The 16,110-nt window shown below is 39.8% G+C and overlaps 1 protein-coding gene across 10 annotated transcripts in view; it reads right to left on the minus strand.

Moving 5' to 3' along the window:
• EXOC4 (exocyst complex component 4) overlaps positions 1-8,216 on the minus strand; it is a 746,744-nt gene extending 738,528 nt beyond the window's left edge. For all 10 annotated transcript variants that reach the window (XM_025471693.3, XM_025471694.3, XM_025471695.3 and 7 more), the window contains exon 1: positions 8,058-8,216. In XM_025471693.3, coding sequence (XP_025327478.1) covers positions 8,058-8,143 — 86 coding nt within the window. In that variant the 5' untranslated portion in view covers positions 8,144-8,216. The remainder of the gene's footprint in view (positions 1-8,057) is intronic.
• Between the last annotated feature and the right edge of the window lie 7,894 nt (positions 8,217-16,110).

Raw genomic sequence — 16,110 nt, forward strand, 5'->3', positions numbered from 1 at the left:
AAATAAAATTGATGTGGAAATGGGCAGCGCGGGTGGCTCAGCAGTTTAGCATCGCCCTCAGCCCTGGGTCTGATCCTGGAGACCTAGGATCGAGTCCCACAACAGGCTCCCTGCATGGAGCCTGCTTCTCCCTCTGCCTGTGTCTCTGCCTCTCTCTCTCTCTCTCTCTCTCTGTCTCTCATGAATAAATAAAATCTTTAAAATAAGTAAATAAAATAAATGAATGGTGTTGGAACAACAGGAAACTCTTGCATTAAAAAAATGAACTGGAAAAAAAAGGACAGGGATGCTGTGTTTGTCTTACACAGGTAAGTGGTTACAAAGGTAAAAATTCATCAAGCCATATACTTAATATATGTGCACTTTACTATATGCATGTATACCTTAAAAAAGGAGACAAGTCAGCATATAAGCTAGCGACAGAGGGACGCCAGGCTGGCTCAGTCAGAGAGCATGTAACTCTTGATCTTGGGATTGTGAGTTCGACCCCCACATTGAATGTAGAGATACTTAAAAATGAGTTAGCATATAGAGTAAGATCCTATATTTATTTTTTAAATAATATTTGTTTGAAATTTAAAAATTTCTATCCATCCAACATTTCCACATACACACACACACACCGCAATGTCTAGAATTAGGTTCATCTAATATCAATGACAGTAACTTACAAAGCATAAAGTATAGAATAATTTTCATCTCCACATCTTCCTGAATTTCCATTGTTTGAATTCTTTATGGTGAATGTGTATTGTTTTTATAACAATACAGTTATGTTTCTAAAACTAGAAGCAAAGTTATTAATAGTGTTTTAATTCTGAGTAAAGAGAATATGAGAATTTATTTTCTTCTCTGTAATTTTCTATATTTTTCAATTCCCCTACTTAAAAAATATTTATATAAATCCAAAGACTATATATATAGCAACATGAAAAAATTTCGTTATGCTAAAAAAGTGTTAAGTTTGTTTTAATTACAACCTTTAAATTTCTGTATGTACCTAGACAAGATCCACACAAAAACCTTACAAAGGAAAATAGATAATATTTGGGAAAGGAGATTGTTGGACTTCTTTTTTATGACTTTTTCTTTTACAAGTTTTTCTGATACAGAAAGGGGAAGTTGCAAATACAAGTGTGCACAGGAAGAGAACAAAATGCATGGAATGTTGCTGAAGATCCCACATATATCCAACAATACAGAAGAGAGAACCATCTTTTCCATAAATGATGCTGGAACAACTGAACGCCCACCTACAGAAATAAAAAAAAAAAGGAATCTAGACACAGATCTTATAGCCTTTGTAAAAATTAATTCAAACTGGACAGTGATCCTAAGTACAACACAAAATATGAAACTCCAAGCACTTAACATTGGAGAGAATTTAGATGATCTTGGGCAGGGTACAGACTTCTTAGATTACAACGCGAAAGACATGACTAAAGACAGAAATCACTGATGAGCTGGACTTCATTAACATTAGAAACTCCTGCTCTGGGAAAGACTCTGTCAAGAGAATGAGAAGACAAGCCACAAACTGGGAGTAAATATTTGCAAAGTGCATATATCCACATACATCTGGATACTCACTGCAATTTATTTTTAACAGAAGATCAAAAAAAAAAAAGAAAAGAAAAGAAGAAATTAAGTGTTTGTTATAAAAGGTGTGGGAGGAAAAAAAAAAAGGTGTGGGAGAGGGACCACCAATTAAATAGATTATGGTGTAACCATATGACAGAATACCACATAGCCATTTAAAAGACAGATGGATCAGTATGTGCGGTTAGAAAAGATCTCCAAAATAAAGAAAAGCAAAGTAACAGCTAAAACCATAGATCGGATGACCCCATTTGTTTAAAGAATATAGAATATATAATCTTAATGAATATTCCTTAAGTGTATATAAATTCATAAGCATCATATATTAAGTATTAAAGAATATTCTTGTTTAAAAATTATCATTCACACTTACTTATAAATATAGGTTTCTATTTCTCTCAAGGAACGAAAGGACACTTAACAGAGGTATTTCAGGAAGGAGATAAATAGGGTGAAAACTCTTCATTTTTTATTTTGTTCCTCTGGAAATATTTGAATTTTCTAAATATGTAACTAAATTTTTAAAAATATATATGTGATTTTTTTTAAAAAAATCACATATATACAATTTTTCAATGGCAAAAAGGCCTATGTAGGCAAAGACATCATAGGCCTTTCAATTTGCTGGTTCATAAACTTTCTGTCTTTAACTTAATAAACATTTTATATTTTATGGCTGTTTATATTTTATGTTTTACATGCACACATAAGCATACATATATTTAAATCTAGCTTCTGTGGCTGACTCAAATTATCAATAATTACCATCTTAATTTAGCTACACAAGGTCTCTTGGTTACAAAGTGAACATTCTGACAACTGGAATCAAACATTCAAGCCAAACAAGGAAGGATATTTGTAACAGAAAATTAACATCATATCATGGTTGCTATCTAGTGAGCATTACAATCAAACTTCTAACCAGAGAAGCAGCAGATCCTGAAAAGGAAGAAATGAATATTCGTGTGCGTTCTCCATGCCAAACCATATTAGCCCCTTTATACACTCTTTAATTTTCCCCAAAACCATAGATCATATTATTATCCCATTTAACAAATGAGGAACTAGACACAGTGGTCTCAAGTAACCGGTCCAAGGTAACTCTAACATGGGTAATACAATCCAGTGAGTGTCTACTAACTATACCCAACTCCCACCAAGCACTGTGACTACACCTATCTACTCTAAGTAGTGGCTTGAAAAAACCTGACCCTATCACCCAACATTAAACCTACCCACCTCAGAGCCTTCAGGAAATCTCAATGCTAAAAATTACACATGAGGTTAGAAGCTAAGACATGTGTTCCCAAGATCTTAATTCATGTTTAGCAGGGAAAAAAAGGGAGGGGGGATTATTTTGCCCCTTCTATCCACATATGCTGTCAGAAGTCCCAGGACTTGGAGGAAAAAAAAGTGTTTAGTGTCCAGACAGCCTCGCAGTAATTTTCAAACAGCACCTGCATTCCTTGTGCCAAGATGCCTCAGGGTACAAAGAGAGCTAGCTGGAAACCCGAAACACCATAATGAGACAGGCTCAGATGGTCTCAGATAAAGAGAAGAGGTAGTCCTGGAAACAACACTGACCACCCAACACAACTTCAGGGACTCTGCTCCAAACACAGTGACCACGTTCCTTTCTGCCACAAACTGTGTCATGGAACTCAAAGCTGTTTGTTCAAAGCCCTGATCAAAGCCTGGACCCCTTCAACAAAGCTCGCTTTGAATTAAATATGGGGCTGACCAAAACACTCTCTGTGGAGGAAGGGAATTTAACAGGTGTCTACAATAAAGGATTTTTCTAAGTTTTTGAAATTCCAACTTCTGTGAAGACATGAAAGTTGATGAAAACGTGAGCCTTCAACTGCCTTCAGACCTCCTTGACATCTGTAACCAGAGTCTGTCTACAAAAGCTCTGCTCTGAGGTTTCAATAAGGTCACCTCAAGTCACCGCCAAAGTTTGTCTTACCAATTAAATGGTCTATTAAAGGCTAACTTATAAAGAGAAGAGAGTCAACATTTAATTGGAAAGCAAATCACCTAACAGTAAGTGGTAGACACATTTCCCAATTAAAAATCTGACAAGAACACACAAAAATAAAACAGCATCTCCAAAATGCCATCTTGCTTATTCCCCATTTAGAAGGGCTGCCTGCTCCGATTTCACACCAAACTAAAGGTTAGGAGGGGGGAAAAAAAATCAATAGGAAGGTGGGAAAATGCTGTGTGCGGGCACATGTGTTAAAACTGTCCAAATTTACATCAGCAGGTGATCACAACTCTGTCCACCCAATTAGTTCCATTTTAAAGGGCCAGTGGCAAGACTTGAAACCAAAAGCTGCAGTTAGCAGTGGCCTCCGACAGACTGGGTCCCAAGCGCTGTCCCTCTCCTCATCAAAGCCCCACTTCCCAGCCTGAAGACCTCTTCTGCAATACCCGGGGAGCCCACCCTTTGAAACATCTGATTGTCCTAAAATATTTTTACTCAATAATTTTTAAACGGTTAAGAACTTCATTTATGAGTCTCAAGATACGTAAATACCCATTGACCAAATATTACATTTTCACAACTATACTATCCTTCTTGAAATTCTTTTTTTTTAAAAGATTTTATTTTTTATTTATTCAGAGAGACAGAGAGGCAGAGTCACAGGCAGAGGGAGAAGCAGGCTCCATGCAGGGAGCCTGATGTGGGACTCAATCCCAGGTCTCCAGGATTACACCATGGGCTGCAGGCGGCGCTAAACCGCTGCGCCACCGGGGCTGCCCTCTTTTGATTTTTAAATGCTTTAAAGTGATGGACAATCACACTAGCAAAATACTTATTATTTAACTATTTGGTGGAACAGCTAGAACTAGTGATGAGATCTGGCTGGTCCCCAAGTCTATACCTACTGTGTCCTTTGAACCCTTATCCACCTGTTGTTTTCTTATCCAGTGTTAAAAGACAACTAACAATAAATACTGCTTCAAGTCCTAGAAATAGCTTTAAATATATGTGTGTTATGCCACTACATGATGAGGTATAGAAACAACTTTTTCTTTTTTTTTTTAAAGATTTTATTTATTTATTCATGATAGACAGAGAGAGAAAGAGAGAGAAGCAGGCTCCATGCAGGGAGCCCGATGTGGGACTTGATCCCTGGACTCCAGGATCACCCCCTGGGCCAAAGGCAGGCGCTAAACCACTGAGCCACCCAGGGATTCCCTAGAAATGACTTTTTCTAAAAAAAGATTTATTTGAGAGAGAGAGAGAGCACATGCGCACGTGCATGCATGTGCACACCAGCGGAGGGGTGGAGCATAAGGGAGAAGAAGTAGGGAATCTCAAGTAGACTGCCCACTGAGCACATATCCTCAACCTTGAGATCACAACCTGAGCCATAACCAAGAATTGGACACTTGGCCAACTGAGCCACTCACGTATACCTAGAAATGGCTTTTTTAACGTATCTGAGCAGAAGAACCAAAGGGGAATTTTTAATATTCACTATTCAAAAAAGAAAACAACAGCTCAGTGATATAAAAAGATAAAGCTAAGCTAATCAAACTTTTCAAAGGGCCATCGCTGACAAGTCATTTATTTGGTGACAAACGACAGGTCCAAGGAAACATAAAGGAGAACTGGCATGTATCAGATATATCTTCAAGGAGGCTCAGATGTTACAAATATGAGCCTAAAATGGGTTCAGGAAAGCTTTGGTCTTTGAGAATATGAAGAGGTCAAGGAGAAGAGAAGGTAATCCAAATTTTACAGGAATTAAGAATTATGAATACAATGTTGCAAGGATAGCACAAGGAATACAGACTGAACAGATAAACAAAGCAGCAACTTCAGAGTGACAGACCAATTTACCAACAAGAAATATACATTTTCCATTCTTTTTTCCTCAGTTTTAGAGGATGCAACAGACATATAACACCACAGGTATTTAAGGTATACAACACGGTTTAATAAACCATATATTGCAAAATAATTACAATAAAGTTAGATGCATCCACCTCACAGTAACATTTTTTTCTTGTAACGAGAACCTTTAAGATCTACTCTCTTGGCAACTCCATTCCCCATTCTATTCTCCCCTGAAGTACCCTCCCCTGCTTCTCCCCACCCAAACATCAAAATAATACTACCAGCCTCGTCTCATTAACAGCCACTGTTTGTGAAATTTAAACCACTGCATATGTTCAAGAGCACATCAGGGAGGAAACAACAAGGAAAGAGAGCTAGCAACGCTCTCAGGTGAACCCCACAATTTTCCTGTGACTCAAAGAAATATTGATATATAACACTCAAAAACCAACAACAACCAGTCTTAAATAAGGTCATATGTAACCACGAACTCTAATCCTTACTAAAGTTGCCCAGGATGTTAGATCTGGACACTCCATTATAGTGTGCTAGTTAACAGATGTAATAAGGTGTTATTCAAATGATCTGTGGTGGTCGAGGATAGGAAAGAAAAATGAAAAAGATTAATACACAACAGAATTCAGCCTAAAAAATGTGTAGGCCTAAATCATGGTGATAATGTGAAGGTAAGAGAGATGGGCATAAGAGATGAATGAATAACCACAAAATCATATTCCACACTTTCCAGCAAGAGAGGCCCCCTGAGAACAAAGGAACAGTCAACCAAGGGCAAATTTGAATCAGCATCAGTAAAAGAAAAAAACTTTAGTTTGGTTTTTATGCTTTCTTCAAATGTAGGGCATTTAGAATAACTATAATTGGCATTTAAGAAAACTGATACACGGCAGAAAAGAAATGGGCAAAGCCTACAGAATCCTAAGTGCACAGTTGAAACGGTACATTGACATCCAGCTGTTATGTTCCCCTGTTAAACCCCCTACTCCACTCACCACTCCTCCTGGATTCCCAGTATTTTGTTTGTCTCTGTTTCTAGTCTCATGTCATAGTTTTGACTTCCATCTTTTAGCCCTCAAGTAAGTGAATTCTACTCTCATGGGTAACATCATGTCTGATTTGTTGTTGCGAAACTCAGGGCATTCACTTATTTGTTCAACAAAAATTTATTATGTATGAAGCCCCAGGCACCATACGACACACTGGCACTAAATACATAGTTTAAATGAATGTTGACTGTAATGCAGAAAAAACAAAAAGTTCCAAAAAGAATCCAAATAAATTCATGTACTATGATTTCACGGAGGATTAAGATGGGACCCTAACAATATTCCAGTTGTAGTATCGTGAACCATCTACCTCACCTATGGTGTCATAGCAAGAATGTGAGTCCACAATAGACCAGCCTTCCCTTTCCAAGGCCTACCAAGTTCATTAGGCATTTCCATACAGAGAATTATCATCTTAATTCTTTAAAAAGAACAAACCAACCCCAAAACACCTAGTAATAATGATTTCATCATCTTAAATTAGAGGCCCCCAAATAACACCATTAATAGGTGGGTCTTTATCAGTCCACGAGTGGTAGGCTTTTAAAACTCGGGCTGTTCATACCTTCAAACCCTTAGTAACTGCCAGGCACCGCGAGGCTGGGTTTGAAAAAGCTCATCAGGACAGTGGAGGAGCCCTCCTAGAAGTCAGCTAGAAGTCTAGCATGAGGGGGTGGGGGTGAAGAGGAGGGGGTTTTGCTTCATGAAAAGTCATCTGAGTTGAAATCCAAATGTCAACGATGTAAACTCGTGTCATAATACATTTTATTCAGGTGGTTGTAATCACTGCCTGGATCATCCTTATCCTTCATGGTGTTTGAAAGGCCTCTCCCATCCTTAATTTGGCTCCCATTTTGAAAAAAGGAGCCCCTAGAGAGGTCCACCGCTCCCATCCCCACCCCCACCGTACATGTTCTGGGAAAATAACGTGCATGGAAGGCAATTAGAAACTTGTTTCGTCTTGAAGGAACAGCCCGGGCCAGGGAGGCGGAACCAAAATCGAAAAGGGATGCACGCCTGCCGCCCCGCAGCCCTTCCGCGAGCTCGCTGCGGGCTCTGCGGCTGGAGGCTGTGGCCATTCACAGGTGGTTGGAGGCGTCCCAAGAGTGAGAACACAGTCAGCGACTCGTGACGGGAGTCCCCGGACTCCAGGGCCTCGCCCCCAGGAATCCAGGAAACTGGGCGCCCTCCCCGGGAGCGCTGCAGGCAACCCCGGGGTACACGGTGTGCGACTCGGGGCACCCCCGGCTTTCTCCACCAAGCCCCGAACGGCGTGCTTCTGCGGCCCCGGGACCCCAGCGGAAGCCTCAGGGCCTCAAGAAACGACGGCGAGGCGGGGCTCCGCCCTCCAGCCCAACCCCAGAGAGAAAGGGGGAACTGTGGGGCCCTGGGGAGGGGCTGGGGGGAGGCGGGGGCGGGGGAGGGGCGGGGAGGGGTCGGCAGGGTGGAACCCAGCTGCCCCTTCTCCCTTCCAAAGCGGAGGTCGAGCCGCTGCCCGCCGCCCCCGGCCCCTGACCCTGCCTCCTGCCTCCTGCCTCCCTCACCTGATCACAGAGATGAGCAGCCCCGAGGGGTCTTTGCTTTTGCTGACTGTGCCTCTGTATTTCCCACCAGCCGCTTCTGCCGCCATCTTGGTACCGGGCGGAGGCGGGGCGGAGGCGGAGGCGGAGGCCCCGCGGGCCCGCCGGGGAGCGAGCGGACGCTCTGGGAGGGACGCGCTGGCGAGCCCGCCAATGGAGGAGGAGAAGCCCCTGGACGCGGACCTGAGCCGCCCAATCGCTGCGGTGGGGAGGCGGGACTGAGGCGGCAGGGGCCGGGCCGCTCGCGCCCTGAGCACTCTGGGAACTGGAGTTTTCGCCTGTGGCTCCGGGGCGCGCAGGAAATCGGAACCGGAGCCGCTCGAGGAAGTCTCTTGGGGACTGTCCGTCTGGTTTGTATTTATTAGGATCTAGTGCGGTGTTTTTTGTTTTGGGGGGAGTTTTTTTCCCAGTTTCGTTGTTTTTAGAATGTTACCAGATTTTTAATCGAGCTGTCTTACAACGCCAAAACGTGTGTAGACGGGTGTGTACGCTTACACGGGGCGGGGGGGCCGCGAGCAAGATTCTGCGTTAAACGCAAGTGGTTTAAAAAAAATTGACACTTCGTCGGGGTTTCATACATAGCAAAGCGGTCAAAAAGATCTTGCGATCTCTTGGAAGTCAGCCCTTGACACACGCAAAAAAAAATTTTTTTTGATAAATAAAAACGGTTCAATAAACTGCAAAAATAAGGCACAGAAATGCTTTTCTTTAGAGATAAAAGCTTATTCTCTAAAACTAAACGTTACTACATTCATTAGCTTTATGTGTGAATTCAGCTACCTTCCAGCGTAACTGTATTTCCAGACGATCCTAAAAATACGTACTTGCAAGAGCACACAAACAAGATATTGACAAAAAGACGAAAAAAACAAACAAAAAGGACCAAATTGCAGATTTTTTTCTTCCCAAGCTAAATAAAATATACATAGTAATAATGTACTTGTGCTTTGCTAATATTTTTACTGGTGGGCTTTTATATTTCTTTCATTTGACTCTTGGTTCAGTCATTAATTCAGAAGATGAAATTTTAAAAAACAAAGGTTACTCTGTGTATGAAACGCATACATCAAGGAACAGGAAGAAAAATAAATATGAAACGAGAGAAGGATACTGCTTAGTAGCTGAAGAGATTTTAAAGACTTCAGAGATGAAGAGAAAGCAAATTCAGAGGCTCTGGGTCGTGGAGCAACAAACAGAACACATCAACCACTTCTATCAAAACAGCATACAAGTATTAAATAAATTGTAGACTACCCATATGAGGATATAACATATACTCATTGGAAATCATAATTTTAATGGCTCTTAATGAAAGTGAGATTTTCATGCTATAAGTACACAAAGCAGGTTAAATAAGTTAGAGAGAGAGAAGTAATTGGCCCTAGTGGCTAAGAATGCAAGCAATAGGAAAAAAAACCATGATCTTTGCAGTGATACAGAAAAAGCTTTTGACAAAATCCAATATGTTTATAACAATGAAACACTCAGAAAACTAGAAATGGAACTTCTTCAACGTGATAAAGAATATTTGTTAAAAACACACCGGTGACATCATATTCAATGGTGAAAAACTGAAAGCTTTCCAGCTGTAATCAGGCACAAGACAAGGATACCCACTTTCACCACTTCTATTCAACATGGTAGTGGAAATTCTAGCCAGAGCAATTAGGCAGAAAAAGAATAAAAAGCATCTAAACTGGAAAGGAAAAAGTGAAAGTATCTCTGTTTGTAGACAATATGATTTTACATATGGAAATCCTGAAGAATTTCTTTTCGTGATTAGAGCCAATAGATTAACCCAGCAGAGAGAGTTGCAGGATGCAGTATCAAGACAAATCAGTAGCAACAAACTATCAAAAGAAACAAAATGGGGCATCTGAGTGACTCAGTTAAGCATCTACCTTTGGCTCAGGTCATGATCCCAGGGTCCTGGGATCGAGCCCTGCATCGGGGTCCCTAGGGAGTCTGCTTCTCTCTCTCTCTCTCTCTCTCTCTCTCTCTCTCCTTCTGCCCTTCTCTCTGCTCATTTATTCTCTCTCTCCCAAAAAATAAATAAAATATTTTTAAAAAGAAATTCAACAAAACGATTCCATTTACAATAGCATCAAAAAGAATAAAGTACTTAGGAATAAATTTAACCAAGGAAGTGAAAGACTTCTACACTAAAAGCTACAAAGCATTGTATATAATAAGTTAAAGAACTAAACAAACAAAAAAAAAAACTAAACAAATGGAAAGTCATCCTGTGTCCATGAATTAAAAGACAATATGATTAAGATATCAATGCTCCCTAAAGCTATCTACAAACTCAATGCAATTCCTATAAAAATTCCAGTGGCCTTTTCTCCCAAATTGGAAAAACTTTTCCTAAAATTCGCATGGAGGGCATCCCCGGTGGCGCAGCGGTTCAGCGCCACCTGCAGCCCGGGGTGTGATCCTGGAGACCCAGGATCGAGTCCCACATCGGGCTCCCTGCATGGAGCCTACTTCTCCCTCTGCCTGTGTCTCTGCCTCTCTCTTTGCTCTCTCTGAATGAATAAATAAATAAATCTTTAAAAAAATAAAAAATAAAAAAAATAAAATTCGCAAGGAATTGCGAAGAGCCCCAAATACCCAAAGCAATCTTTAAAAATAAATTTGGAGAACTGAGTCTTCCTAATTTCAAAAGATACTAAAAAACTAATCTAAAGTGTGGCATTTACACAAACACATAGATAAATAGAATATTATGGAAAGTCCAAAATGAACTCATATATCCATGATCAATTGATTTTCTACAAGGGTCCCAATATCATTCAACAGAAAAAGAAAAGTCTCTTCAACAATGATTCAGGGGAAACTGGATATAAACATGCAAAAGAATGAAGTTGGATCCTATCTTAGTCCACTCAAGCCGCTATAACGTAATACCACAGACTGAGTAGCTTATAAACAACAGTAATTTATTTCTTGAAGTTCTGGAGGCTTGGAGTCCAAGACTAAGACACCAGCATACTCACATTCCAGTAAAGACCCTGTTCCTGCTTCATGGCCAGCGCCTTCACACTGCACCCTCAGTGGTGGAAGGGACTAGAGACTTCTGTGAAGTATCTTTTATAAGAACACTAATCCCTAATCACTTCCAAAAGATCCTATCTCCTAATACTATCGCCTTTAGGGATTAGGATTCAACAAATGAATTTGCAGGTCAGAGAGAATACATTCAGATCCCACAGCATATAACAAATTTAACTCAAAATGGATCAAAGACCTAGACAGAGAAAATTCTTAGAAGAAAAAAATGGGGTAAATCACTATGACCTTAGGTTTGGCAGTGGATTCTCCTATATCACACCAAATCGTGAGCAGCAAAAGGAAAAAATAGATGACTTGGATTTCACCAAAATTAGAAGCGTTTGTGCATCAAAGGACACAATCAAGAAAGTAAAAAGAGACCCCACAGGGTGTGAGAAAATATACACAAATCGTATTATCCGATACGAGTCTTATATCCAGCATATGGAAAGAATTCTTACAACTCAACCACAAAAGACAAAAACTTCAATTAAAACTGGGCAATGGGGATCCCTGGGTGGCGCAGCGGTTTAGCGCCTGCCTTTGGCCCAGGGCGCGATCCTGGAGACCCGGGATCGAGTCTCACGTCGGGCTCCCGGTGCATGGAGCCTGCTTCTCCCTCTGCCTGTGTCTCTGCCTCTCTCTCTCACTGTGTGCCTATCATAAAAAAAATAAAAAATAAAAAATAAATAAAACTGGGCAATGGACTTGAATAGACCTTCTTCCAAGGGAAATATACAAATGGCCAACAAACACATGAAAAGATGCTACATAACATTAGCCATCAGGGAAATACAAATTAAAATCACGTGAGATACCACTTCACACCCACTAGCATGGCTATAATTTTAAATAACAGGAAAAAAATGTTGGCAAGAGTGTGAAGAAACTGGAACCCTTGTACATCTGCTGGTAAATAGTGCAGCCAATGTGGAAAACAGTTTGGTGGTTCCTCAAAAGTTAAAATTACCCCATGACCAGCAAATTGACCTATAGGTATACATCCAAGAGAATTGAAAACAAGTGCTCAAAAAAATCTAGTACACAAATGTTCATAGCAGCACTGTTCACAATGGCCAAAAGGTAGAAACAACCCAAATATCTATTAAGAGAAGAATGTGGTATAGTATATGGTTTATGATTGAGATATAAACAAAATGTGACATATCCGTACAAGTGAATGAAATACTGACACACGCTACAAAATTGATGAACGTTGAAAACATTATAAGTGAAAGAAGCGAGACACAAAAGGCTGCATGATGTATGATTCTATTTATATGAAATATCCAAAATAGGCAATTTCACACAGGCAGAAAGCAAATGTCAGGGCCAAGGGCAGGATACCCCAATGGGCCACTTGGGCATAAATATTATTTTGAGTTAAAAGGCAATCAAATCCCTGAAGATTCAGGAAAATCTCTTTACCTCCCCCTCAACTGCCTAAAAAGAATTTAAATAGAGGATCTGCTCCAGGTCCGTAGATAACCATATTGCAATCTGAACTAAGTATTAGGTATGGTAGATGGGAAGGAACCCAGCAAGGCCTGTTGGATCAAAGTCTTCCATGTGCTATCGTTTCTGAGTGCCCAAGAAAACATTTGTTTATCAAATACAGTCTTGTTCATCTTCCTATAAATTACATTCCTTCCCTTGGAAGCTCCAGACCCCATCCCCTCCTCCTTAGTTCAGGATGACATATATACCTCATTCTACCTGACTGCCTTTGGAATCTCATGTTTGTGTGGATTCCCCATACACACGACACTAAATTTTAGTTTCTCCCGTTAACCTGTGTTATGTCAATTTGATTTTTAGTCCAGCTAGAAGGACCTTGAAGGGCAGAGGAAATTCTTCTTCCCCAACATAGATTAGTGATTCCCTGGGACTCGGGGGAGGTGGGAATGAAGAATGACTGCTTTGTAGACACAGGATTTCCTTTTGGGACGATGGGAATGTTCTGGAACTGGATAGTGATGATTGTTCCACAATTTAATGAATGTATTAAAAGCCACTGACAGATATACTTTAAAATGGTTAAAATAATAAATGTTATGTGTGTTTGACCACAATAAAAAAATAAAAATAAAAATGTAGGTTGTGCAGTAGGACTACCTAGACTCAATCCCAGCTCTTCACTTACTGGCTAGTTACTTAACCTTTCTTTGCCTCAGTTTCCTTACTTGTAAAGCAGGTGACATAAGGAAGTCCCTTAGAGAGAGGAATAGTGAGACTGTGTGAGATATGCGTGTTCAGCATTTGGCAAATATCAGCAATTACTACTAAAGTAAGATACTAGTTTTATTCAAATATATCTGTGTTATCATGAAGTCGTTTTGAGGAGCAAGAATACAGCTATTTTTTTCCATTTTTTAACACTTTTCTGTGTTTTCCAAATTTTCTATGAATAGGTTGCCTTTCCAAACAGAAATGAACAAAAGACCTTTTTTAAAAAGCAAGAATTGGATAAGCACCAAAATAATGGCTACTTTTATCACCAACTGGAAAAGCAATTATGTGATCATGAATACACAAACCCCAGTTAAACCTTAATTCAATGAACTGCTTTAGCTTCTCTATTCCACTTCCTTTATATCCCACTTCCAGAGATCTTACCCATTGCACCTTTCACACTGCCTCTGTTCTAGGTGACCTAAACTAAGCCCAAACTTGCACTAAACTATGAACAATGAAAAAAAAAATCAAGGGAATGCTTTAGTGGGTCTGCCTATTTGTCACCTTTAGCCTTCAACCGCAGACTCCCCAACTCACCAGGCTACTTGGAACCAGATGAAATGTACGAAGATCTAAGGGACTGATTACAGACTTTGCTGTTTCTTTCTTTCTTTCTTTTTTTTTTTTTTTGACTTTGCTGTTTCTATAGGAGGGCTAACCTGCTGTACAAGAAAGTAAATGAAAAGGAAATGACTATAAATCACAGCATCTACTCAATGCCCAAAGAATAAAAGCATACAGGCTGCAGATGTTTCAATGGGATATAAGCAAGGAGAGCTAGAATGGCTATAGAAGTCTTCATGGAATAGGTGGGTTATAATTAAGCCAGACCTCCCCCGCCAAAAAATAAATAAATAAATAAAGAGAATAGAAACTAAAATACTAGAAGAGGAAGGAAAGAACCTTCTAGACAGGTGGCGGTGCAAAGTATAAAGATGCATCCTGTGTTAAAATAAAAATTTGAATAGAATAAGGGATTCATGGAAAAGAAATGGTGTCTTAGGGGAAGAGATACATGGAGATCCATTCAGAAAAGACCTTGAACCCCATGGCCAGGCATTGGATATGTTTATGCAGTGAGGGTGAAAAGCAGTGTATGTTCAGGTCTTGTTTTATGTTGTCTATTATATTGTAAACCGGGCAGACTGTTTCTTATTATTACATTTGTAAATATACCCAGAGGCTCTTAAAACCATGGGAACATCCAATTAAATTAAAATGCTTTGACCTCTTTGGATGAGAGGCTCTATATAAATCCAAGGTATTGATATTCTTATTATTGCGGATAAATGAAATGTGTGAGTAAGGCTACCTCCGCAGCAGATTAATAAAAGAATGCCAGGTCGGGGTGTCTGCAGGACGCCCAGCACAGACCAGTAGTTTAAAAAAGAGTGTCTCATAACACCAGCCATGTGGGCAGAACTCTGGAAAGAGAGCTATTTTACGTCCTCTTCAACGTTTCCTGCTTACAAGAGTCAGTTCATCTAAGATATAAAAAATGTGCATTAGGAATGGCTGAGGAAATCAAGGCACAGCCTGTAGATTAAAACCAAAGGAAAAAAGTTAATGATGCTTTCATCATGGAAAAAACAATGGTTTTATTCAAGATCTCAACTTACCAACTTTTCCAATTACTTCATTTTACATAAATCTTATGAAAATACTAGTTTGAGATACACACACTGTCTTCTATTGGAAGGAAACGTTGTAAGTAGATCACGATAGGCTGTACAATGTCCCACCTATTGATTTTGTTTGCCATGTTCTTGGTGCCTGGTGCAGCCTATGTTGTCTGACTGCAGAAGTGTGGTTTAATCTTCACATTGCATTTGAGTTTCTGAGCATTTTAGGAGGCTGGCCTGGAATAGTATTTTCAATAATAAAGTACAATTTTGTTATACGGAGAGTGTCCTTTGTTTCAGTGGGACACAAACCTGACTGCTGGTCGCTAAGCCAGCAACTGTACCCCAGCTTCTCTCCCAGATTCCAACATCCAAGTGTGTAAAATGTTCCAGGAACCATGCATAGTCAAATACCCTCTGGGACCTTCCACCCAGATTTGCAACTAGACCTCCAACTGAACCCACCTCTCTTACCCCCTTTTGTCCCTACTTGCTTCTTCCCATGTGTTTCCTGTTTCAACAAATGGCTCAAAAATCTGTTGGGTGAAAAGACAACCTATGTAAAGGGACAAAGTATTTGCAAATGATATAGCTGATAAGAGTCTAGTATCCAGAAAATAAAGAACTCTTATAATTCAGGGATAAAAAGACAAATAATCCAATCTTTTAAATGAGCAAAGGATCCAAATAGACATTTCTCCAAAGGAGATATACAAACAGCCAACAAGCACATGAAAAGCTGCTAAACATCATTGGTCATTAAGGAGACACAAACCCAAATCACAGATACTACTTTGCACCCACTAGAATGGTTATAGTCTTTTGAAAAGGAAAATAACAACTGTTGGCAAGTATATGGAGAAATGGAAACCTATGCATCACCTGTGAGAATATAAAATGGTGCAGCTGCATTGGAAAATAGTTTGGTGGTTCCTCAAAAGGTTAAACCTAAAATTACCATATGACCCAGCAATTCTCAGTGTGGGTATATGCACAAAAGAATTGAAAATAGGTTTTCAAATAAAAATTTGTATGCAAATGTTTATAACAGTACTATTCATAATATCCAAAGGTGAAAAGAACACTAAGGCTCACCAAAGGATAGG

The sequence above is a fragment of the Canis lupus genome, chromosome 14 (genome assembly GCF_003254725.2).
Source record: "Canis lupus dingo isolate Sandy chromosome 14, ASM325472v2, whole genome shotgun sequence".
Taxonomy (NCBI): domain Eukaryota; kingdom Metazoa; phylum Chordata; class Mammalia; order Carnivora; family Canidae; genus Canis; species Canis lupus.